Source organism: Macrobrachium rosenbergii, chromosome 49, assembly GCF_040412425.1.
Source record: "Macrobrachium rosenbergii isolate ZJJX-2024 chromosome 49, ASM4041242v1, whole genome shotgun sequence".
Lineage (NCBI taxonomy): Eukaryota > Metazoa > Arthropoda > Malacostraca > Decapoda > Palaemonidae > Macrobrachium > Macrobrachium rosenbergii.
The window spans coordinates 6,628,364-6,655,493 of record NC_089789.1 but is presented as its reverse complement, the minus strand read 5'-3'; the positions used below and the strand labels follow the sequence as shown (position 1 = coordinate 6,655,493).

Genomic DNA, 27,130 nt, shown 5'->3' with positions numbered 1-27,130 from the left:
CCTTAACAGGCAATCTTTCATGGCACGAAATGACAAACCTAGTGGACCTTTACGACTCCAAGAAGGCTGACTGGGAAAAAACAAATCAAAGGGTGCAATGCATAATCAAGAATCCTGAAGAAGTTAAAAGAGCAGTACGTGAGACCAACAGTTTTCTCCAAGAGGTAGGAAAAATCTGCGTTACTGCTGCGGAAACCCTAGAAAGGCTAGGTAAGGACAGTCTTGTGCTTTCTAACAGAGTGGAGGCCAATTTCAGACCAGTTCAAGGCTATTGTTGATGACTAGCCTATGCCTCTGGTCTCCAAATTTATGTACCTTAGTTCTGTATTGGAGGGTGAGGCAAAAATGTAATACAGGGCCTAACCCAGAAAGAAGACCATTGCAAAATAGCCTGCCAGGTGTTAGAAGAGACGTTCTTCGACCCCTATGAGATCAATGGGGCCCACGTTCAGGGCCTTATGCAACTCGCCTTATGTGGGAAACTGAAGTCTGATAACCAAATCATAGCGTTGCAGAAATTATAAGACAAGTTAGTAGGCCATGTCTGCAGTTTAGAGGCTCTTGCAGTTGGAGGGGACCAGTATGGACGGGTATTGGCACCCATGATCTTTTCCCTGCTTCCCCACAAGATGTGGTTGGATTGGTCTTGCAGTGGACTTAAAGGAGGACACCTAGAGGGGATGCTGAAATTCCTGCAATGAGAAGTTGAAGGGTGAGAAAAGGCTGAGGTTCTTAAGGGGCTCAACCACAGAAAAACCAAGGATCCCGGCACGGAAAAAAGGCGAAAAAAGCTCAGCCAGGGTTCGGCCTCTGCCCTTCAAACCTCATCAGAAGAAAGTGCTTCAAAGCCACAGAGTGCATTCTGTGGAAAACTGCATCCCAGTGAAAAGTTTTACTGTGAAGGGAAATCGCATTTTTTAAAAGTCAAATGCATTTTTCCTAACATACAAACCCGAGGTCCTTTACTTATATGGGGAATTACTTTTGGTGAAGCTGAACTGGCTGCTAAGACTTAACAAGGCATTGTGGTGGTATTACTACCGGCCGGGTAGTTGGTTGGTAACAGTGGGGAACCCACGGTACCAACCTCCCAGCGTCACACATTCACTTTACTTTCTGGTCTAGGGCAGATTGTGGGGAGGCTGAGGTAGGTAATCTGAGTAAAGGATCTCGGGTTTGTATGTTAAGAAAAATGCATTTTACTTTTAAAAAATGCAATTTGTTCCTATACAAATACAAACCCTTGTCCTTTACTTATATGGGGACTCATGATTCGGTGGGAGGAACCTGAGTGTAGGTCTCTGAACGACTGGAAGTTCAACCGCACCTTATGTTCTCCTGGGGTAAGAGCCAGGAGGACATAGCCACCGGACCATGATCACTGTTATGAGAACTGGAGTGTCACGAACCAGTCTACTAGACCGCCCTTGCTGTGACGAGGTTACGGTAGGTAAGCAAACGTACAGCAAGGTGAAAGACAGAGAGAACCTTCCCCAGCCACGGAAGGGGTGACCGGAGGATGTCGGGGACTAAGGACCAAAATGAAGAATGGGTTTGGTAGTTAGTCCGCAACCCCTTCCCCGCCTTGTAGGGGAAAGAGGGGACATTACATCTAATGTGTACCTGGAAGGCAACAAAGAATAGGATACTCAAGATATGAAACTCACCTGCGTCTGATGTCTGGTTCAGCTTGTACGGCCCAAACTCTCTGCCCAAAGGTAAAAATTCGGATAACAGGAAGGAAGAGAGAGCCAGTCACTCACCTTTCACGCCCAATCATGCACGTACAATAGACAAGACACAACACTGTCCTGTACAGGAGCTGGGTAAGTTACACAACTTGTTGAGCAGCCACCACTGGCCCCAAGGAGAGGGTATCCAAGGACCGATGGGTAACATCCCATAGGTAAAAAGAGGTGAATGTGGTCTGGCATGACCACACACCCGCTCTCAGTACCTGCTGAACCGACAAGTTCTTCTTGAATGCCAAAGTAGGCGCAATCCCTCTGATTTCGTGAGCGTGGGGGCGCAGAGCACTGGTGTCGTCCTCCCCAGCTGCTGAACACGCTTTCTTGATAACCTCACAGAGCCAGAAGGAGATCGTGTTTCTGGACACCTCCTTCTTAGGGGTCCCAGTGCTAACGAAGAGTCGTCGACACTCAGGCCTGAGACGCCGAGTTCTCTTTAGATAGCGCCCGTACAGGACAGAGTAGCAACTCGACAGGGTCATTATCTACGAAGTCACTCAGGATGAGATCGTGAAAGACTCAAATTGAGTGTCAGGGACCGCTGGATTCTGTGTCTTTGCTACAAACTCCGGGACAAACTCGAGCATCACTGATGCCCACCTCCTTCAGTGTTTAACTGCAAAGGAATGTCCCTGTAATTCGCTAAACATCTTCGCCGATGCCAGGGCTAGCAAGAAGACGGTCTTGAGAGTAAGATCCCTGTCTGTGGCCTCTCGCAGTGGCTCGTATGGGGCACGAGTCAGGCTCCACAGAACGAGAGACACATCCCACTCAGGGGGCCTGAGTTCCCTGGGAGCGCAAGACCGTTCGAAGCTCCTCATCAGCAACGACCTCCAGGGAGGACGAGATATCAATGCCTTTCAACTTCAGGACCAGGGCCAACGCAGCCCTGCATCCTTTTACCGCTGAAACTGACAGGAGCTTCTCCCAACAAAGATAGACGAGAAAATCCGCTACCTGCTGGAGAGTAACCCCGTCTACGACACCAACCACAGAAGACGGCCCACTTACCCTGGTAAACCGCTGCAGAAGACTTCCTGAGGTATCCTGCCATCTTTGTCGCTGCTCGGCGAGAAAAGCCTCTCGCTCGCAAGAGATGGTGGATAACCTCCAGGCGAGAAGTGACAGGGAGGTCACGGCCTGGTGGTACCGTTCTACATGCGGCTGACATAGAAGGTTGTGCCAGAGGGGAAACTCTCTCGGTACCTCAGAGAGTAGAGCCAGCAGGTCCGGATACCAAGCGGCCTCTGGATGCTTGGGAGCCACCTGGATCATTCGAAGGTTCGTTGACACCAGAACTCAACTGAGAACTGGGCGAAGCAGACAGAATGGGGGAAAGGCATACACCTTGAGGTTGTCCCACGAGTGTTGGAAGGCGTCTTCTGCGGCTGCCAATGGGTCCGGTACGACGGAGAAGGAGGTTGGAAGCTTCCTGTTGTACTGGGTGCTGAACAGATCCACTACTGGAGGCCCCCAAAGGCCGAACAGCCTGTCCGCCACACTGGTGAAGGGACCATTCGGACCCCACCACCTGATCCCAACGGCTGAGCGTGTCCGCCAGAATGTTCCCCTTGCCTGGAATTTATCTGGCCGACAGCTCCACGGAGTGGGCTACTGCACATTGGTGCATCTGCAACATCAACGCGTGGAGAGCGCGGGAGACAAGACCCCCTTGCTTGTTGATGTATGCCACTATGGTCGTGTTGTCACTCATCAACTCCACCGAGTGTCCCATCAGACGGTCCTGGAAGCAATGAATACCTAAGAATGCTGCTTTCATCTCCAGGACGTTGATGTGAAGGTGCTTGTTGTGATGGTCCCACACCTGAAGTCAGCAACTCCTCCAGGTGAGCACCCCAGCCCTCCTTCGATGTGTCTGAGAAGAGCAGCATGTCTGGAGGGCGAGAAGACAGAGGTGTCCCTGTGCAGAGGTTCCTGTCATCCATCCACCAGTCGAGATCGTTCCTCACCTCCTGAGAGATGGGAATGAGAAACGACTGGGGCTCCTGAGACTGATCCAAGAAGTCCCTCAGTCTCCACTGGAGAGACCGAAGGTGGAGCCGACCGTGTGGAACGAGCTTCTCCAGTGACGACAGGTGACCAATCATGACTTGCCACTGTTGAGCTGGCTGGTCCTGCTTCGCTAGGAACTGCCTTGCCACGTTCCTGAATGTGCTGATCCAAGCCTGTGAAGGAAAGACTCTGCTTGCTGCCGTGTCGCTCAGTATGCCCAGATACTGAGTCCTCTGTTTGGGAATGAGATCCGACTTCCAGAAGTTGATCATGACACCTAGTTCACAACACAACCCGAGGAGGTGATCTCTGTCCTGTAGTAACTGCAAGCGGGAGTTTGCCAAGATCAACCAATCATCGAGATACCTCAGCAGACGTATCCCATGCGAATGGGCCCAAACTAAAACCAGGGTGAACACTCTCGTGAACACCTGCGGAGCAGTCGACAGCCCGAAACACAGTACCTTGAATTGGTAGACCACTCCGTTGAGGACAAAGCAAAGGTACCGACGAGATGATGGATGAACTGGTACCTGGAAGTACGCGTCCATCAAGTCCATCGTCAGCATGAAGTCGCCCTCCCTGATGGCTGACAGTACTGTTCGCACCATCTCCATCCTGAACCGTGTCTGGTGAACGAAACGATTCAGGGGGGAGAGGTCGACCACTGGCCTCCACCCGCTGGAAGCTTCCTCCATGAGAAAGGATCCTGCTGTAGAAGCCCAGAGACCGATCCTCGATGACTTCGATGGCTCCCTTGCTCAACATAGTTTCGACCTCCTGAAGAAGGGCCTGTTTCTTCTGGGGTCTTGAAGGTAAGATGGGAACTGGACTGGTGTGTCGGTGAGAGGAGGCGGTGACTCGAAGGGTAGAGAATATCCCTCCCGGAGGACATCCGCTACCCAGGTCTCCGCTCCATATGGCTGCCAAGTTGCCCAGTGGCTTGATAGGCAACCCCCCACCGACGGCAGCATCTGAGGGGGCTCGCCATCCCTAGTGAGCTCCTCCCCTCTTCTTCTTCGCCTTACCTTTCCTCTTGGGGTAGACAGGCTGGCGAAAGGGACCCCGCGGTTCCTTCTGCAGAGGCAAAGAAGAAGAGGCCTGGACTTTCCCCAGTGCCCGCCAAAGCACCCAACCTCTTCGGGACTGGGGTGCTAGCCTGGCTCACAGTCCAGGCCGCAGGACGAGAAGGCTTTGTGACACCTTTCGTCGCTGCCTGGTGGACAAGACAGTCGCGATCGTCAACCTTCCTCTTGTCCACTGCAGCATCCACCTCTCCCCTGGGGAAAAGGGAGGTGGCATCCAGAATGGGTCCATTGTGCAGGGAGACTACAGCTTCAGCGCCCACTGGTCTGTAGACCCAGGACAACACCGCATCCCTTCTCTTCAGTACCAGGTTTGCCGTCTGGTGGGTTATAAAGGAAATGGCTTTCCCACCAGACTGGCAAAGACTCCTGAAGGTCGGGTCTTCGCTCTGAGCGCCAGACGAAGATATGACTCTCGACAACGTGAAGGCCCAGTTGTCAAGCCAGAAGATCGCTTGGAGGGCAGATAGAGCCATACCCTCCAAGGCGTTCAGCTCAGCTTGCGTGAGAAGCACAGGCTCCCCCGTTAGCTGAGCTGAAGTGGCCCCAGGAGCTGGACGAGTTAGCCCCGGTTCCACAACCTTCTGCTGCAGTGCTCCCTCCGAGGGCACATAGTATCTCTTCTGTCTCGGGAGAGAGGGAGGCAACAGCTTGGTGGAGCGAGTCGAGCGAAGCGAAGACGATGGTCCGGAGACCAAGTCGTTCACCTGCTTGAGGACGCTATCCGCTAAGGGAGACACGGCAGACCAAGGGAGGGTTTGGGCTCCCTCTTGGAAGCGTAAAACTCCTCCAACCTAGACGACCGCTCTTCCAACCACTGTGCTGACGTATCAGCGCAACGACCTCGACAAAAGCCCTCTGCATTTCTGGAGAGCCCGGGGCTCTCGGAAGAGGACCTTCCGAGAGACGGTCATCCAGAAAGGCCCCACCCGCAGGAGAGCCTGAGACAGTCCCTGTCTCTCTGGCCTGTACAACAGAGGCGTACGACCTCTCGCTCGCTTGGAGTGAGGAAGACCTGGACGCCCCTGATGTTGACTGCACAAGGGCCTCAGCCCAAGCAATCCTACTAACCCTGTTTCCTCCTAGAGAATCCCGAGGAAGTTGAGGGGGCGGGAGAGGCAGAGCGAACACTACCATCGCATCCGCTGGTATTACCAGTGGAGGCCACGGACCCCTCGAAATCTCCAACCCGCAGTGGAGCATCGCGAGAGGGTCTAGATAGACTTACTCGTCTGGGTGAGCAACCGTCTTGACGATCAGGGGACGGCCTCCTCACAGCAGATCCACGCTCCGACGCTGGACGATCCTCCACACTGGAGCGTGCAGAGGAGACCAACGCAGGGGCGTGGACTGCCGATTGGAGACCCCTGTCACTACCGTCCAGGCGTGTTCCAGCCTTCTTCGACACCGAAACAGACGAAGAAGGCTGCGGGGACCCCTTCTTGGTTCCTCCCGACGTCTTCGGAGTTGAGACGTCCTTGGGCACCTTCCCCGACAATCCTTTGTCCTACTTGGGCAAGGATAATGGTTTGGGTGGAGGAGAAGCCTGAAGGCTCTTTCCCTTCTCCTGTTCCGTGCTCGAGCTCGCTATAGGAGAGGAGCGGTTCGAGACTGCACGGTCTCCCGTAGGAGACCGTGCCTTCGGCAACACTCGATTAGAAGGCGCCGAAACGGAACCAGTCCGAGATGATGAAGCTTCTGAACCGTCTCAGGAGGGTACTGAAGTACCCTTCCCTGTGAGAGACCCAGCAGTCTTCCCCCAGCAGTCTTCTTAGGGGGAGGAGGAACCACCCTCCCCTTCTTAGACCAACTGGACTTAGAAGAGAGGGGGGGAAGAGGCAGACGAAGACGAAGACAAGGACGACGACGATGAAGAGGAAGACGAAGATGGGGACGGTTGGCGTGCTTGCTTTTTCTTCTTCTTCTTCTCAATCAACGACAGCATCACATCCCCCAGCTTACTGAAGAAAGACCAGGGGTCGACGGGGGCTGGGGCAGGAACAGCAGATGGCACAAGAGTCCGAGAACCATCAGGAGACTCATGCCGTGGGCGTACAATGGTGGCAGGAACAACTGGAGGCACAGGAAAGTTGGATGGGTCGGCTGGATCACAGGCACAGGCAACGGTGGAAGCGAGGCGGGAGGCATGGGAGCGTAGCCGGGTGGGGGCGGAGTGACCGAGCAGACTGGTCTGGCTACCGTCGACACTGAGATGGCTGGAGTTGGAACCGCACCATGCATTCCCACCGAGGTCATCATGCTCCCCAGCAGCACAGCAGTGACGGAGGTGGTTGTGAGAGCGTCAACCGTGTGGCTAGTGGGGGGAGGGAGCAGTAATCCCGCCAGCGCAGCAGAGTTGATGTGCTCGAGGAGCTAAGGAAGATAAGGGCTGCCAACCATCTCGAGCGACTCCCACGCCTGACTTAAACCCAGCACAGACACCAATCCTGTGGAACACAAAGACGGGTATGGGGCACCCCCTAACCCAGGGATCAGTGACCCTGGGTGAGGGGGAGAGCTGAGAGGAGTGTAGGCTATGTCCACCAATCTCGCCTCCTCTGTGACTGCGGATGCAGACACGGGACAGGAAGACAGATTCAGCGCTGTGAATAGGCAGCAAGGGAAGGCCTTCAGGGCTCAGATACAACTGTGAAGGATTAGCAGTCGAAGGAGCCGAAGACAGACCTTCCGACACCTTAGTCTCCTTACATTTGTATCTAGGCCTCCGAGAGTACCTACCCCACTGCTTGGGGGACCAAAGCCTACACTCATCGCAAGGTTCATCAACAGTACAGTCAGGGGGGTCCTTGCTCCCTTTCCTACATTTTAAGCAAAGGGAGTGAGGGTCCGAATCCGCACTTCAGCGGAAAGCGCCACATTTCTTATCCTTACCAGGACATACCCAGCGCACAAGCTTATCCAAATCATGGGTTTGTAATAGATCGTCCATAATTACAAACACTCAGTTATCCTGAAGTAACAATCAAAAGAAAAACAGGAACAAAAACACCGTGAAAAAGGTGAAGCTTTAGCACCCAGGAAGGTCCGAGCAGAGAGCAGCAAAACACGTCCGCATCAGACGAGGCCGGAAAGTAAAGTGGATGCGTGACACCGGGAAGTTGGTACTGTGGGTTCCCCACTGTTACCAAACAACTACCCAGCCAGTAGTAATACCACCACAATGCCGTGTTAAGTCTTTAGCGGCCAGTTCGGCATCGTCGAAAGCAATCCCCCATATAAGTAAAGGACCAAGGGTTTGTATGTTAGGAAAAATGCATTTTACTTTTAAAATATGCGATTTTATAACTAGACCTTGGCAAAACTTGTATAATTTGGAAATATCAGATGTCAGTGAGGTAGAGATTTGTAGTCCCCTTAATGAAATAAAGGAGTCTGATTTTAGAGGATCATGTGGATCCTGTTGAATCATCCTCTGAGTCTAATGTAGGTAATACCCAAAGGAGGAGGTCTATCAAGGTACCTGTTAATCTTGACTTGTAAAATTTTTAGGTTACTGATACTATAGTGGATTTTCCTATGACACACTCCTACAGTGGGAAGGATGTTAAAATGACATTTTTATAATAAAATCAAGTTTTATATATACTTACCCAGTAATTACATAGCTATTAGTTTCTTTTAACCAGCAGCTTAAAATTTTCAAATTGCGAGTCACGCTAGTTTGTTTTGGTTATGGCAATGTGCCCCGGCCACTTTCGGGTGTAAGAAGAGGTATAACATAGCAAAGCGCTTCAATTTGTTTATGCCCTTATGTCCAAGTGAGGGGAGGCGGGGGTGGGGCTGCTCTGATCATGTAATTACTGGGTAAGTGTATATAAATTTTATTTTATTATAAAAATGTCATTTTTATATAAGTAACTTACCCAGTAATTACATACCTGATTCCCACATTGAATGGAGGTGGGAAGGTTGGACATATCTACCCCAAAACATTATTAATAGTGATAATGAGTTTGACAATAGAAATTTGCTAACATTGAATTAATGTTGTTGAACCTTACCTGATAAGAGAGCTGCTATAGGTAGATACTGCCTCTGGTTGGCGCTCATCTTATCCAGTAGAGGCGAGGTGGTAAAGCCTTGAGGGCCTACTACTACAGCAGGTGCTTTGTAGCAACAGACTAATTTCCGAGGGCTAGCAAAGTCAAACAAGGTGCCCCTGCCCAGGACGCAGTACTGCACAAAATAACCAGAGCAAATAGTCACCATAACCACCAAAAAACCAAATTAAAAACGCCAATACCCAACCATTGAAACCAACAGACTGGAGGGTACTCCAAGTATGTAGTACTCCCAGGCTCCCCAAAAAACTCAACACCCTAAGCAAGCAAGGCAGAGATTAAAGAAAGGACACTGCTTTCTACATTTCCTTCCCCAACACCATGCAAGCCACGTAAAATGGACTGATTGTAAGTAGTTTCGATACCCCTTACGCAATGCAATGCAAACACCGACTTACACTTCCAAAATATCGCTTGCATAACTGATGTGAGGGATAAATTGCAATTAAATGCCAAAGATGTAGTGACTGCTCTTATCTCATGGGCTTTTACCTTGCAAGGGGAGAGAGAGTCTTCGCTCACCATGGAATGTGCCTCTGAAATCAAGTTCCTGAGAAAGAATGCCAGGGCATTCTTAGACAAGGATCAAAAAGGATATTTCACAGAACACCAAAGGTTCCTTGAAGTACCACGAATGTTCTTCGTTCTGTGAAGATAAAACTTAAGGGCCCTTACTGGACAGAGCTCTTTCTTCTTCAGACGGGCCTACTACCTTGGACAAGCTCCCGATTGTAAAAGAAAGAGGCCATGGATTCGGTGGCGATTCATTCTTAGCTAAAAAGTCTAGGGAAAAGGAGCAAACTGCATTCCCCTGAGAAAATCCAATATTTCTCTCCAAAGCATGGATTTCACTGGATCTTTTGGCAGTGGCAAAGGCCACCAGAAAACGAGTTTACCTGATAAGATCCCTTAAAGAGATAGATTGCATGGGCTCAAAATGTGAACTGGCCAGCCACTTAAGTACACGTCTAGATTCCAGGACAGCAAAGGTTTTTCCTTAAGCTTTGTGGTATCAAAGGACTTGATAAGGTCGAAAAAATCCTGGTTAGACGATAAGTCCATTCCTTTATGGCAGAAAACCGAGCTAAGCATATCTCTATAGCCTTTAATGGTAGAGGTGGGAAGTCCTTTAGTGGAGCATAGGAACAGAAGAAAGTCTGCTACTTCTGCTACAGAGGTGTTAGAAAAGGACACATTATTTTGTCTACACCAACACCTGAAGCTGGACCATTTAGCCTGGTAGACATTATCTGGTGACTGTCTTCTTCACTTCGCAATCGCGTCTGCAGCCGCTCTTGGAAAGCTCTTCTTTCGGAGCAGTCGCCTAACAGTTTGAATCCTGTTAGGGCCAGACCAGACAGGTTTTGGTGGAACCGTCGGAAGTGAGGTTGCCCGAGTTGTTGCTTCTGTGGCAGCAGTCTAGGGAAGTCTGCGAGAAGTTCCACCAGATCCGGGAACCACTCCTGACCAGAAGGGGGCTATCAAAATCATGGACAGGTTTTGATGAGACTGGAATTTGTTGATGACTTGTCTCACTAAACTGAATGGGGGAAAGGTATACAGATCTTTGCCCCACCAGTCCTGCACCATTGCATCGGTCGTCCATGCTAAGGGATCTGGTACTGGTGAGCAGAAGAGAGGAAGTCAGTGAATCCTGGAGGATGCAAACAAATCTATCATGGGTTTCGCCCGCTTCCACAGATCCAGACAAACTAATGGGTCTAACATCCATTCTGTGGGAAGGATCTGTCTCTGACGGCTCAATTCGTTTGCCAGAACGTTGAGTCTCCCCTGGATAAAACACATTGTCACTTGAGTGTCATTCTGGTGTAACCAAAGAAGACCACTTGCCGCTTCGTACAGAGAAAGAGTGGGTTCCCCCTTGTTTCTTGATGTAAGCCAGTGCCGTCGTGCTGCCTGAATGCACTGCTACTGTCTTCCTGCAAACATCTGACGCGAAGCACTGTAGACCCAGAAATATCGCCTGTAACTCTTGTACACTGATGTGCCACTTTTGCTGTTCCTGAGACAAGGTACCTGACACTTTTTTTAACCCCAAAAGAGCTCCCCAACCTAGGTTTCACGCATCTGAAAAGAACTCTAGGGTGGGGTTCAGAGGTTGAAGATTTCCCTTCTGATAGCCTCTTCCTGGAATTCCAACGAAGGTCCTCCTTGATTTCCATCGTTATCAGGAACACAAACGAGTCCTGAAACTTTTTCCTGTTCCAGCTGGCTCTGAGGAAGAATTGGAGAGGTCTCAGGTGAAGTCTTCCCAGAGTGACGAAGTGTTCCATGGACGAGAGGGTGCCTAGAAGACTCGTCCATTGATTGGCCGAGCAAAGGTTTAATTGCAGAAATTCTCCCACTGTCTGTTCTCTTCGGGACTGGAAAAACCCGAAAATCCCGAGAGTTGATCCTCATTCCTAAATAAGGATCTCCTGAGAAGGCATCAGGAGAGACTTGCCCTGATTTATGAGAAGACCCAATTCTTGGGCTAAGAGAAGAGTTGTGTGAATGTCCTCTGTACACTGAGCTTTTGAGCAGGAACATAGTAACCAGTTGTCTACAAATAGGGAGATCTTTATCCCCATCAAATGAAGCCATTTCGTTAGGGGAGCCAATACCCTGGTGAACACTTGTGGAGCCTTCGAGAGACCGAAGCACAGAACCCGAAATTGGAACACCTTGCCCTGAAACACATACCTGAGGCACTTTCTCGACGTCGGATGCACTGGAATATGAAAGTACGCGTCCTGCATGTTGATGGATGCCATCCATTCTCCCTGGAGAATGGATGCAAGGACCGATTGGTTTATTTCCATCTTGAATGTTGTCTTTTTGACAGGGACATTTAGAGCACTTACGTCCAAAACGGGTCTCCAGCCCCCCCGATGACTAGGGCACTACAGAGATAGTTGTAGAATCCCGGAGAATGGATGTAATGTACTACTGTACCTCTATAGCCTCTTTCTGAACAAGAGACTCAACCTCTAGCAAGAGAGCAGCAAATCTCTCTGAGCCTGGAGAGTAAGCTGTCAATTCGACAGGCTTGGGGACTAGAGGAGGTTTGTTCAAAAAGGGGATAGAGTAGTCCTCCTTCAGGACAGACACTATCCAGGGTTCCGCTCCCTTTTGTTCCCACCGTTCCCAAAAAGCAGAGGAGTAGGCCTACCTGGCCACGGAGGATTATGACTTCATTTCTTAGAGGAAGACTTGAAATGGAAATTGAGACTGGGAGAGCAGGTTCTGAGTGTTCTTTTTCTGCAGGTCAGAGGCAATGTCCAGTACTGTAGCCTGGGGAAAAAGATGCGTCTTGTCCAAGGGGAAGAAGAGGAGGGCTGATCTCTGAGACGGAGTGACGCCTTTCGAAGTAAAAGAACACCAAAACTCTCTTTTCTTAAGCACACCCATGGGGTAAAGACTAGCTAACTCCTGCGTACTATCACAAACACCCCTGTCAATACAGGAAAGTACTCCTAAGAGATCTGAAGAAATTTCTTGTGCCAACAGGGGGCCGTCTCTAAGCTAGCGTGCTAGTGCGCCCACCGCCCAGTCTAGGAAGCTCATCACTTCGAAAACCTTAAAAATATTCTTGAGAAGGTGCCCTAGTTCCGAAGCTCAAAACATAATTTTGGCTGAGGAGAAAGCTGATCTAGCCGAGTCAATAAGGCCGGAGAAGTCTCCATGAGAGGAGGCAGAGACTCCCAGGGAAGGCTCTTCTCCGGTTGCATAAAAAATATAACTTGATCTGGACAACTTGGAAAGTGGGAAACAAAAATCTACTGCTTTACCATGCTCCCTCTTCTCAGAAAACCACCCTTCTACTTCATTCAGCGACTTCTTCGCCGAAGAGGAGAGAACCAATTTCAGTAACCTAGAGGGGGCTTCCATAAAGAAAGTCGAAGCAGGAGACAAGGGAGTAGCTGGCGAAAAGAAGCTTAGAAAGTCACTAGCAGGAACCTTAACAACGCAGAGTAAGCCAACGAAGGAGCATCTTGATCTGGAACAACCTCTTCTTCAGAAGAAACAAGAGAAAGCGATATGTCCGCTGTCATGTGGGCTGTAGGATGAGCCTTCTGGAGCAAACTTAGAATATTATCGTTTGTTCTGGATCAGGTCAACTGAAGGAGGAACAATGTCCGAGACGACACTGCCATGAAGCGGTGGAGGAGAGGATAACAATGGGTGCTCGGGGAGCACTATAGAGACAGGAGCCAGTGATGAACCCTGATGGCGAACGGGCGCCAGTGGGCGCTCATCTGCAAACGGGAGCTTGGGCGCTTTGACGATAGTTGCTGGCCACTCGGGTGCTGATTGCAGAGATGAAGGTGCTGGGTGAGCAACTCCTGATGAAGGGGTTCCTTTATTCAACAAAGAACGTCTACGCACCACAAGGCGCTTCGGTGCCAATTTACAACCGTCGTCTAAAGAAGCAGAAGAGAATTGCTCTGGGCTATCCCAGTGACTGCACAAGGAGCAGGCTGAATGCTTGCCCTTCTTACAAGGAACAGAAGAAATCTCGAAATCCACTGCACGCCTTTTCAGTGGGCGTGACTTGTCCGCATAATGATGTGAACGGCTGGGGCTAAAATCTTCGAAGCTGGAGGACATACAGTGAGCACTCACTTGAAGGCCTTTCCAACGGCCCTTGGTTGCAGTCTGGATTCATCAACAGACTGAACTGGCTGAACAGACTGTTCGGGGGCAGACCCCACCAACCTTCCTTAGGCTACCAGTTTGACTCCTCCCAGGTGCTGGGGAGTATGTCAGGGACCTTGGCCTAGGAGAATAGGCGGGCCGAATAGCCACCTCCTCCACTACCACTGCACTTGCACTGGGCGCCACGGGGCATTCTGACTCACTCTTATCCATTAACACTTTCACCGATGACACTAATTTAGTGATCGATTGCACAATTAACTCAAAGCGAGTGCCAATTTTCGATTCCAGACTGACAATGGTGTTGGGATCAGAAACATGAGAGCCGGGTAAAGGAGAGGGTTGCGCAGGTGGAGGAGATGGAACAGGATCGGAAGAAATTCCAGGTGCAATTGCATCTGACTTAGTGGAGGAATCCTAACTAGCTAAAGCTTTACTAGATTCCCTAGCAATAGCTTTCCTCATCCTATCTCTAGATAGTTTCTTAAGATGTGAATCTAAAGTCTTCCATTTCTTTAAATCCCAGTCGCTACAATCCTCCCAACGTAAGTCCACTAAACATGTTTGTTCCCTACACTGAACACAAACAGTGTGAGAGTCGTAAGATTCTTTAGTCAGTCTAGTATTGCAGCCTTTGCTACAATACCTAATACTAGAACTACTAGTGTCAGACATCCTGGAAAATTCTAAACAAGTCCAAAAACAGGCAAAAAGTTGTAAACCAATGATCAAAACTCGCCTAACACTATCTAAATTGTGCCAAAAGGCTACGAAAATAAGTACTTCACCAATCGAAGATAGAGCAAACAACCAGCAAAATATAAATTTCAAAATTCAAGCTGCTGCCAACCACAGCCGGCAGAAACAAACTGAAGCTCTTTGCTATGTTGTGCCTCTTCTTACACCCGAAAGTGGGCGGGGCACATCACCATAACCAAAACAAACGAGGATGACCGGCAATTTCAAAATTTTAAGCTGCCAGTAAAAAGAAACTAATATCCATGTAATTACTGGGCAAGTTATTTATATAAAAATGATATTTTTATGATAAAATAAAGTTTTGTACATACTTACCCGGCAGATATATACTTAGCTATAGTCTCCGACGTTCTCGACAGAAATTCAAATTTCGCGGCACACGCGACAGGTAGGTCAGGTGATCTACCATACCCGCCGCTGGGTGGCGGGAATAGGAACCATTCCCGTTTTCTAATCAGATTTTCTCTTCCACCTGTCTCCTGAGGGGAGGCTGGGAGGGCCATAATCGTATATATCTGCCGGGTAAGTATGTACAAAACTTTATTTTATCATAAAAATATCATTTTTGTACATGCAACTTACCCGTCAGATATATACTTAGCTGATTGGCACCCTTGGAGGAGGGCAAGAGACAGCTAATTACTAAAAAACGGGAAAACAACATATGTTGCAGGATAAACAAAAACCATGGTTCTTACCTGATTGGGCAGAAGACTTCATGGATACTGTCTATGAGTCTGCATGCCTCAAGAGCTTCAGCGAGGAAGAGACCTATGACTGACAGCCCTTCTGGATCATATCAATGGGGAAGACCCACTTACATGACAGAGCCTGTTATGGATCGTGTCAATGGGGATTAACCCACTTACAAGACAGAGCCCTCTACCTGAATCATACCAATGGGGCTATCCCTCTTACATGACAGAGCTAGTAATAATAACAACTACAAGGAGCTAACAACCAAAAACCGACCACCTGACCAAGCCTAACCTTGTTATTGATACGAGATGAAAGAGAGAGTATCTCCACACTCTCTTCCAGCCGACCATAAAAACACAACAAACAATTAAAAGAAACAACCAAATAGCTAGACTAAAAAGGATTAGCTTCAGCTCCTTGACCCAGCATCAATCCGCAGATACGTAAGCTCCAAGAGAGAAGCACTTCTCATATGTCACACGAACATCTCTCAAATAATGAGAAGCAAACACTGAGTTACATCTCCAGTATGTAGAGTCCACAATAGACTGGAGGGACCAAGACTTGTGGAAAGCCAGAGAAGTAGCTATGGCTCTCACCTCATGAGCATTCACTCTTAGGAGCTGTAAATGTTCGTCTTTGCAAGAAAGATGAGCCTCCTTGATAACATCCTTAATGAAGAAAGCCTGGGCATTCTTAGAAATTGCTCTTGAAGGATCCTTGACAGAGCACCAAAGACTTTCAGTGTTACCTCCGAGCTGTTTCTTTTCTCCAGATAACATCTGAGACTTCTTACTGGACAGAGAGTGTGCTCTAGCTCCTGTCCTGAAAGATCGGAGAGTCCCTTGACCTCAAAACTCCTAGGCCAAGGTTTTGAAGGGTTCTCATTCTTTGCTAAGAAGAGAGGCTGAAAGGAGCAGATCGCAGAGTCCTTCTTAAAGCCGACTGAACCTTCCAAAGCCTGTAATTCGCTCAATCTTTTAGCAGATGCAAGAGCAAAAAGAAACAACGATTTTCTGGTTAAATCCCTGAAAGAGGCAGATCGAGGAGGCTCAAATTTATCAGACATTAAGAATCTTAAGACCACGTCCAAATTCCAGCTGGGAGGTCTAGGGGACTTGATTTTAGACGTTTCAAAAGACCTTATAAGGTCGTGAAGGTCCTTATTATCGGAGATGTTAAGACCTCTGTGTCTAAAAACTGAGGAAAGCATGCTTCTATATCCCTTGATGGTAGAAACCGCCAGGTTACACTGTTCCTTTAGATAAAGAAGGAAATCCGCTATCTCCATTACAGAGGTACTGGAAGAGGACACTTTCTGAGCTCGACACCATCTCCTAAAGACTTCCCACTTCGACTGGTAGAGGCGCAAGGTAGAGGATCTTCTGGCTCTGGCGATAGCCCTCGCAGCCTTGCGAGAAAATCCCTTCGCTCTAACCAGTCCTTCGACAGTCTGAAGGCAGTTAGGTTTAGAGCGGGAAGGTTCTTGTGATATCTGTCGAAGTGGGGTTGTTTGAGAAGATCGCTCCTGAGAGGGAGCGACCTGGGAAAGTCTATCATCCATTCCAGTACCTCTGTGAACCAGTCTCGGGATGGCCAAAAGGGAGCGATCAGGGTGAGCTTGGTGCCCTTTGAAGAAATGAACTTTCTTATCACCTCCCTAGAATCTTGAACGGGGGAAAAGCATAACCGTCTAGACCATCCCAATCTAGGAGAAGGCCGTCTATTGCTACTGCTCTGGGGTCCGAGATTGGGGAGCAGTAGTTCTCCAATCTCTTGTTCCAATGGGTGGCGAAGAGGTCTATGAGGTCTCCCCACAGGAACCACAGCCTTTTCGAAACCTCTTGATGAAGAGACCATTCCGTGGGAAGAATCTGGTCTTTCCTGCTGAGCAGATCCGCTCTCACATTCCTTTCTCCTGAACAAATCTGGTGAGGAGAACGATGTTCTCTCCCCGCCCATAACAGAAGGTTCCTTGCTGCAATGTACAGGGAGAAGGAATGAGTCCCTCCTGCTTCCTGATATAAGCCAGGGCTGTGGTGTTGTCTGAATTGACAAGGACTACTGACCCCTTGACCAGAAGTTCGAATCGGGCAAGAGCCAGGTGAATGGCTACTAGCTCCTTCTTGTTGATGTGCCAGGACCTCTGATCTGTGTCCCAGGTGCCTGACACTTCTTCCGAGCCTAGTGTTGCTCCCCAACCCGACTCCGACGCGCGCCTGAGAACAACACTAGGCGAGGGTTCGGCGGTTGCAGAGGAATTCCTAGACCCAGTTTCTGGGGTCTAACCACCAACGGAGATGTTCCTTTACTTGATTTGTGATCTGAAAGGAGTATGACAACTCTTGGGACTTCCGATCCCAAGATTTTTCAGGAAGAACTGAAGAGGTCTTAGGTGAAGCCTTCCTAGAGAAACGAACTGTTCCAGCGAGGAAATGGTCCCCAGCAGACTCATCCATTCCTCGCCGAACATCTGTCTTTCCCTAGAAAGTCTGTCACCTTTTGAAGGCAGCGTTCCCTTCTTTCCAGGAGGAAACGCTAAAACCCCGAGAATCCATCAGAATCCCCAGGTAGACAATTTCCTGCTGAGGAATCATCTGAGACTTCTCGAGGTTCACAAGAAGTCCTAGAGACTGAACCAGTTTTAACGTACGAAAGGTCCTCCAGACAACGGTTTTTCGAATTGGCCGAATTAGCCAGTCGTCGAGATACAAGGAAATCCTCACCCCTCCAAATGCAACCAGTGAGCTACATTCCTGAGAATGGTCGTGAACACTTGGGGAGCTGTGGAAAGTCCGAAGCACAGAGCCCTGAACTGAAAGGTTCTTCCGCCTACCATGAACCTCAGGAACTTCCTGGAGGAGGGATGGATGGGAACGTGGAAGTAAGCATCCTGAAGGTCCAGGGACACCATCCAATCTCCTGACGAAGTGACGACAGAACAGAGGACGTCGTCTCCATAGAGAACTTCTTCTTGATGACGAACGAGTTCAGGAGCTCACATCCAAGACCGGTCTCCACCCCCCGAAGATTTTGGCACAAGAAAAAGCCGATTGTAAAATCCCAGGAGTGAAGATCTTGCACCGGTTCTATGGCAGCTTTTGCTAGCATTTGCTCGACGGCTAGCAGAAGGGCTTGCCTCCACACAGGATCCTTGTATCTCGCCGATAACTCCTCGGAGTTGTTGTCAAGGGAGGCTTCGAGATGAAGGGAATGAGGTAACCCTTCCTCAAGATAGAGAGGGACCATTTGTCCGCCCCTTCTGTGCCCAGGCTTCGGCGAACTTCAGAAGTCTGGCACCTACTGGAGTCTGGAGGACTTGCTTCTCACTTGACTTCCTGGCAGGGAGTCCTGAAGGTCTTGATCTTCTTTCAGGCCTACGCCTCCTGATAGACCTGGATCCTCGAAAGGGCTCCTGAAAGGGGGCCTTCTCCTTCTTAGCAAGGGGAGCAGTAAGTCTCATCCTCTTAGACGGCTGCGCTAGAAGATCCTGAGAAGCTTTCTCAGACAAAGAACGAGAGACCTCCTTAACAGTCTCTTGCGGGAAAAGATGGCTTGACAGCGGAGCGTACAAGAGGGAAGACCTCTGGAGAGGAGAAACTGACTTGGAGAGGAAAGCACTGAAGACTGATCTCTTCTTAAGCAGGCCAGTGCCGAACAGGGAAGCGATCTCCATAGAGCCGTCCTTAACAGCCTTGTCCAAACAAGACAACACACTGCTGAGGTCCTCCATACTGACTGAGTCCTCTTCAAGACTCCTCTTAGCTAAGGCCCCTAGAGACCAGTCCATAAAGTTAAAAACTTCCAGAACGCGGAAAAGGCCCTTGAGGAAATGATCCAATTCACAAAGTCCCCAAGAAGCCTTGGCCGAATTAAGGGAGAGTCTTCTGGAAGAATCCACTCAGAGCCAGCAGTGAAGAGAAGTCTGAGCCAGCCGATGAGGGGAGGGCTAACCATCGGTTCCTTAGTCTCTTGACTAAAGACCACATTCCCGCTCTGCCCGAAAGCCTGGAACCCGGGGAGGCAAGGAGAAGACAGTCTTGCGGCATCCTTCTTCGAAAGAAGAGCCACTCTGAAATGGTGAAGCCTTTGCGCTTTCTTCATCGAGATCGTAGCAGCAGGGGCATTTCAACCAAAGAGGAGGACTGGAAGGAGAGGCCTTGGTCCACTGGAGAAAGCATGGAGCCAGGAGAAGGAGGAGAAGCAGGCTTGAGGGGATTCTCCGAGAAGGAGGCTGGAGAAGAGCTCCTGAACCAGCAAAGCTGTCAACCTCTTGTAATCAGAAAAGACGACTTGCTGGGAGAAGAGTGTCTCTTGAGGACTTGATCGAAGAGAGGCATCCTTCCTACCAGGAGAAGAGCTCTTTGATAAAGAGCCAGCAAGAGCAGCGAGGGGAGCGCCTGCAAGGAGAGAGCGCCTACCAGGAGGAGAGCCTGAGCCTGGAGGCCCACCAGGATCTGCTTGGTGGACTCCTGACCACCAGAAGAAGAGGAGGGAGATCTTCGCGAGTTCTCTTCTGTTTTTGAAACAGAAGGAGAACCCTCTTAGAAACAGGAGAACGGTCAGGGCTAGAGTCCAATGCGTCTCCTCTAGGAGCCTTCCAAGTCCTCTTCAAAGGGCGCGACTCCTCAGCCGAACTCCAACCACGCTTAGGTGAAGAAGAAGCAGAAGACAAGAAACACTTCTTCAAGATCCCTTTTCTACGGCGATCTAAGGCAGCCTGGGACGCGTCAACAGGCGCTGCCGAAGGGACGCCTGACCGTTGGGAGCGCTCTTCATCCCCATTGCGGCTGTCGACATTCCTCCTCCACTGGGTCTGGGAGTTTGGAAGAGGTCTAGGCCTAGGAGCGATGCGGAGCCGGTCAGACGCCCCCTCCACTACACTGGGGACACTACACACATCACTATCACTTCTCACTTTCTTTTCCTCCAAAGCACGCATCTGCAACTGCATCTTGCGGATCGTGGCCTTCATTGCAGCCATCTCCGACGACGAATCCACAGGTTCGACAAAGGGTGAAGGAGCTGAAACAACAGGAGTGACAGGCGAATCTGGAAGAGTGTTAGGTTCTAATTCTACCTCCTTAGAAAGAGACCTACTTGAGCTTCTAGAAGAAGCCTTCCTAACTCTATCCTTCTCCAACTTGCGTACATAAGAGTTCAAAGCTTTCCATTCCAGATCAGTGAGATTCTCACATTCAACACAAGTGTTCTCAATCAAGCAATCATTCCCCCTACACCTCGAACACACAGTATGAGGATCTACCAAAGCTTTCGGTAGTCTCACCTTACAATCAGACCTAACACACACACGAAACACTGGTGCAACACTCTGATCAGACATTCTTACAGAAAACACCAAAGCCAAAATCAAAATCAATCCACAAAAGCATATGCCAAGCCAAAGATCCAATACGTCACCAAAGGTCAGTCCAAAATAATCCTCAGCAAGCGAAAAATGAAAATCTAAGCAGGAGGAACCAACAACAGATGTTGCCGGAACCAGCGACAGAGAAAATCTGATTAGAAAACGGAATGGTTCCTATTCCCGCCACCCAGCGGCGGTATGGTAGATCACCTGACCTACCTGTCGCGTGTGCCGCGAAATTTGAATTTCTGTCGGGAACGCCGGAGACTATAGCTAAGTATATATCTGACGGGTAAGTTGCATGTACAAAATGTATGTTTTTGTTCAATAAGAACGCTGCTGGTATTGTGTTTACATTGCGTTAAATGTACATTGTATTGTCCTAGAAAACGCTCCCAGTTTTGTGTTTACATTGTATCAATTTGAATTATTCTTAAATTCTACCCTTTTTAAGGAACACATTAAATTATTATTAACTATTTTCTTATATGACAATTGTACAATGTGTAATCCTTGAAAATTGTATTTGTGTTGTAAAACAAATGTTGAGTTTCCCCTTTTGTTTAGTGATGCATATTTATCCCCCGTGCCTTTAGGCTCAACCCCTATGCCTTGTTGTGTTTATACCTTTTATTTTGCTGTTTATTGCCATTTTTGATGTTGAAACTGTGATTTGAGGTATCAATTTAATTGTGTGTGTGTCTGGTCTGTACCATTTTTGTGAATTTTTGAATGAACTGAGATACTTAAAAAGATAACTGAGGGACCTGCATGCTCCCCAAGCTGTTTTGAATTTTTGTTGTGAGATTGAGAAGGGAATAAACGAACGAAGGAACGAGTCATGAGCTTCCTTTCTCCAGAGTATTTAGTATTTTTTGTTGCAGAAGACAATGTCTCATACTGAGGGGCTCATAGCCCAAACTTTACAGTACCTATTAATCCCCTGGTGGGGGAAGGGGGAAATAGGTGGACAGAGGAAGGATATTCCTAGAAAACTGAGTGATCTTAGTTTTGTTTCAACCTGTCAAACTCCCACTGGCATGGAAGTAAAAGCTTTATAATGGAGAGGTAAGGTTCATTTCAAAAATGTATTTTATATGCTTATTTCATGAAAATATCTTACCTCAACAATTTGGTTGTTTGTTCTCGTGACACACTGCTGCCAAAGTTGGGATTATTTTTGAGATGCACGTGTAGCCAGTCAATCGCTTCAGATGCTGTAAAACACCGTTCATACTGCCGGAGTCCACGCCAATGTCGAGAAACTGGCATGCCATTGTAGAAACCTCTAACAGCATCATTCCACTGGGGGAGAGAGCAGACATCTTACCTAGATCTGTTTCCCTTTTCATTTAGGCAATCACTTGTTCTGTTACAAAAGTAGTATCATTAAACACATGTTGGAAAATTGATTATGCATTGGCCTAAAAACTATATACCTTCGAAAATTTACATGATTTCAAAGTTACCAGATGGGTGATTTTCTAAACAATATATCCCAAAAGTATTGAAAGACAAATAAGCAAAAGCAAATGGCATTGAAATACCAAGCAAATAAGGGTCTAAGACACCCTTTGCTTTGAAAGTAACAGATAATTGCTAGAGATCCTAAGAACCACTTGAAGAGGGAAGTTCTAAACAGTACCACTGTTTCCACTGCTGTATTGTCAACTGCAGTAGCAATGAGAGATGGGGTCTCTCCAAGTTTCTACATAAACATCCTGGCATGGACAAGCAACCCCTTCCCAAAAATCAGTGAAACTAGAAACTTAACACAGGCAAAAAGTATTGTTCGGCTAGCAATGGGTGACAATGAGGCCTCAGCCTCACTTTCTTGCCTGCAGGAAATGTGTCAGATGCCCTCTTGAGATAGGCTATTAAGAGCTGAAAAGTTTTATACAGATTTATATGTATTAAAGGGAGCTCCATTTAATGAGGATTTTAAGACTCCTTTAATTTTGTCTATTACTTTAGTCTAGGTAATGAAAAAGATCAGACTAACAGTAAAAATAAACATCAATCCTAATCATTTCTGTTTAAGGAGCCAGGGATGTTGATGGTTAAGGAAGCTTTTCTGACAGAATTGAAAGTTCAGCTAAAATGATAAATTCAACTAAATTACATAAAAACTATCAGATAAACATTTTATAATAGTACATAATTACAGGCTAAGCTTAAAAGTTAAATCTATACAAAAAAAAACCGTTAGCATAAAGCAATTACCCCTTAGGCATCCCACAAAATTTAATATTTTTGCAGCAAATGGGGAGAAAAAAAATTTAAGTTTGCTATTTCCAACACAATTCATAAAAATATTTGCCTGATTCCCATTTATAGCCTGTGCATTTTAGGAAGAAAGTTTGTTCTAGTCAAATACATTGGGCTGGTCAAAATCAAGAGAAGATAAGATTGATGGCTGTGCATGACATTAAATGCAATTGTAAAATTGCATACTACCGCGGCCTGATTCCCACCAGTCACCAACAGAGATGATTACCGTATCCTGCTTATATTTATGATAAAGCAGACTACTACCACATCCCTCTAGTTCGCTAACTACCAGTTTATGTGCAAAGCGAGCAACATGTTTAGTATCAGCACCGTAAGGATGAATGTAAAAACATTAAATAAAAACAAATACAGAAAAACATGAACAAAAGTTGGTAAAAACTTCGGTCAGCGGCTGGTGGGAATCAGGCCACAGCAGTAGTTGGCAATTTTACTATGACATTTGCTGTTTTTTGTATATGTTTTCACATTCATCCTTGTGGGCTTATATTCAACACAGAACCCATTTTGCATGTAAACTGGTATTTGGTGAGCTAGAAGGCTGCAATATACTGTAAGTCTGCAATTTAACCAAATGCAACTTAGTAACAAACTGGCTAGGCTAGCCTATGGTGCCAAAGGGTATGTTAACAAACATCAATTATGGGCTAATTCCTACATTATTGGCTGTTACCACTAGCCTACTAGGCTAATAACACTATCTTAATATCCTTTTTGGACAACATGGATAGCCAATAAAACTGAAGACTACAACCACAGCCTGGTTCCAATAGTCACCAACTGTTATATTTACCATTTTCCATTTATGTATATATTTAGCTTGTAAGTGTATTTAGTCTTTGGTTTGTGTTTTCAAGTTCATCTCAAAGGGCCTGGTAGGCCTACTAAACAGTGATTATTTTGCAAGTAAATTGGTGGGCCCGGTTACCAAACCAGAGGAGTGTGGTAGTAGGTCTTCAGTTTTACCGAAACATTACAGTTCATAGGCTAAGCTGGAATGATTAACAAACTGGGTAAGAGGCTAATGAAAATTGGCTAATTAGCCTATCCACAAGACAATGTTTGGCAGAACTAAGCAATAGCTCTGCATGGGTTATTACTTTGAAAATTGATTTTTCCTATAGTATGTTGGTTGCTTATAACAAATTTACATTATTTTTTGTCGGTCGACTGTATTAACCTGTAATTAACCTCAGAAGTTGTACGCTGGCCATCCTGGAATGCTATCAGACATGTGCTGGGTTATAGGGGAGCTTTCAGTATAAAGTGGAGTTTCCTTCACTGGGGGGTCCGAGGGGCTGAGTCCCCCTACTAAGTAACACGGCCTGCTAGGTTAGGTTAGATTAAGTTATGTTAGGTTAGTATAGTTCTTTATAAAAAGTTTCCTTAGCCAATCCCTTCTTAACCATATGGCTCCCTAATGACTTCTGCATGTGCGGAGCCAATCCATAACAACAACATGGAAGTCCAGTCTTTCTTCCAACATTTTCCCCCACCCAAAACCCCGCGTTCCCATACGGTCCCCAACCATGCTGGATAGATATGAGGTTAAGAGGTTAACAGGCCAATAACTGACCGACAATAAACACCACCACCTCCTTCATCAGCAACACTAAAAGTAACCTAGGTCTATAGGCAAAATCAAGGTATTAACCCATGTGGAGCTTTTACTTAAATTTGCCACTGGTAGGCCCAGTTGCCAAACCAGAGGAGTGCGGTAGTAGTCTTCAGTTTTACTGAAACATTGCAGTTCATAAGCTAGATTTCTTAAACTGGATAAGAGGCTAGTGACAACTGGCCTATCCATGAGAATATTTTCCTGGAAAACCCTAGCACAGGCTTAGGTCAATCTTTTCTATGAATTTAGAAAAAACTCAAGCAAAACCTATGCAATCTTATCTATGAATTTAGAAAACTCTAGCAAAACCTACAATCTTATCTATGAATCTAGAAAAACTCAAGCAAAACCTACGCAATCCTATCTATGAATCTAAAAAAATCAAGCAAAACCTACGCAATCCTATCTATGAATCAGAAAAACTCAAGCAAAACCTACGCAATCCTATCTATGAATCTAGAAAACTCAAGCAAAACCTAATAATCTTATCTATGAATCTAGAAAAACTCAAGCAAAACCTAAATCTTATCTATGAATTTAGAAAACTCAAGCATAACCTAAACAATCTTACCTATGAATCTAGAAAACTCAAGCAAAACCTACGCAATCTTACCTATGAATTTAGAAAACTCAACAAAACCTACGCAATCTTACCTATGAATTTAGAAAAACTCAAAAACCTACGCAATCTTACCTATGAATTTAGAAAACCTGCAAAAGTTTAATCTTATCTATGAATTTAGAAAACGCGAGCAAAACCTAAACAATCTTACCTATGAATTTAGAAAACTCAAGCAAAACCTACGCAATCTTACCTATGAATTTAGAAAACTCAAGCAAAACCTACGCAATCTTACCTATGAATCTAGAAAACTCAAGCAAAACCTACTTAATCTTACCTATGAATTTAGAAAACTCAAGCAAAAACCTACGCAATCTTACCTATGAATTTAGAAAACTCAAGCAAAACCTACGCATCTTACCTATGAATTTAGAAAAACTCGAGCAAAACCTACGCAATCTTGCCTATGAATTTAGAAAACTCAAGCAAAACCTACGCAATCTTACCTATGAATTTAGAAAACTCAAGCAAAACCTACGCAATCTTACCTATGAATTTAGAAAACTCAAGCAAAACCTACGCAATCTTACCTATGAATTTAGAAAACTCAAGCAAAACCTACGCTAATCTTATCTATGAATTTAGAAAACTCGAGCAAAAACCTAAACAATCTTACCTATGAATCTAGAAAACTCAAGCAAAACTCTTAAAATCTTACCTATGAATTTAGAAAACTCTTACCTACCTATGAATTTAGAAAACTCAAGCAAAACCTACATAATCTTATCTATGAATTTAGAAAACTCAAGGCAAAACCTACGCAATCTTACCTATGAATTTAGAAAACTCAAGCAAAACCTACGCAATCTTACCTATGAATTTAGAAAAACTCAAGCAAAACCCATTTAATCTTACCTATGAATTTAGAAAAACTCAAGCAAAACCTACTAATCTTACCTATGAATTTAGAAAAGCTCAAGCAAAACCTACGCAATCTTACCTATGAATTTAGAAAACTCAAGCAAAACCTACGCAATCTTATCTATGAATTTAGAAAACTCAAGCAAAACCTACGCAATCTTACCTATGAATTTAGAAAACTCAAGCAAAACCTCACGCAATCTTACCTATGAATTTAGAAAACTCAAGCAAAACCTACGCAATCTTACCTATGAATTTAGAAAAACTCAAGCAAAACCTACGCAATCTTACCTATGAATTTAGAAAAACTCAAGCAAAACCTACGCAATCTTACCTATGAATTTAGAAAAACTCAAGCAAAACCTACGCAATCTTACCTATGAATTTAGAAAAACTCAAGCAAAACCTACGCAATCTTATCTATGAATTTAGAAAAACTCGAGCAAAACCTAAACAATCTTACCTATGAATCTAGAAAAACTCAAGCAAAACCTACGCAATCTTACCTATGAATTTAGAAAAACTCAAGCAAAACCTACGCAATCTTACCTATGAATTTAGAAAAACTCAAGCAAAACCTACGCAATCTTACCTATGAATTTAGAAAAACTCAAGCAAAACCTACCAACTTCGTAGCTCGGTATGGGCCCGAGAGTATGGTCGTCTTCTTCCCGCTCATCAGGCCTACTAAGCTACCTACGATGACTTATTAGTCGTTGATACGATTAAATCCCACTCAGCATCTGATACGCGTCTGTAGCCACTTCGCCAAGTGGATACATCGTCTGCGCTTCTTCACCATTGTCAAAAAATAACTTCGAAATAACTTCTCGGGTGAATGACAACAATGTCTTTGTCGAGGAGAATCAATCTTGGTTTCCGATGGGGATCAGCATTTGAATGCCTTTATTTTCTCTTACGAGTATCAATTCCACATTTTCATTTGTGCCTGGCGTTTAGAAATATGCTAAATCAGTCGCGTGTGACAGATTTTTTTTATATAACATCCAAAACGCCAGCAGAATCGAGTCAAAACCACTCTGACACTTTGTGTACACTTGCTACAATTATTCGAAATTGACGGTCATAAACGCCTTTCGTTGGACACGCAAGAAACTTGCACACAGCAGGATGCGTTTATTAAAGTATTATTCTATTTTTCCAAATTATTTACAGAAAAGAGTTAAATTTAAACTCTTTATATTTTTATAGAGTCCTTTTAAAGATTTTTATTATTTTTAAATGCGTTAAAATGAAAATAATTATGATTTTTTGCTAGGTTTGAAGACTCTTAAAAACGAACGGTTACAAGGGTATTTACAGTCCA

The 27,130-nt window shown here is 46.3% G+C and overlaps 1 protein-coding gene across 4 annotated transcripts in view; it reads right to left on the bottom strand.

Annotated features, from left to right (window-relative positions):
* The window catches only part of LOC136832037 (DEP domain-containing protein 1A-like), a 91,955-nt gene extending 65,027 nt beyond the window's left edge, over positions 1-26,928 (bottom strand). For all 4 annotated transcript variants that reach the window (XM_067092535.1, XM_067092537.1, XM_067092538.1 and 1 more), the window contains exons 1-2: positions 26,429-26,928; positions 21,537-21,718 (exon numbers count right to left, since the gene is read on the bottom strand). In XM_067092535.1, coding sequence (XP_066948636.1) covers positions 21,537-21,718; positions 26,429-26,482 — 236 coding nt within the window. In that variant the 5' untranslated portion in view covers positions 26,483-26,928. The remainder of the gene's footprint in view (positions 1-21,536; positions 21,719-26,428) is intronic.
* Positions 26,929-27,130: the final 202 nt, after the last annotated feature.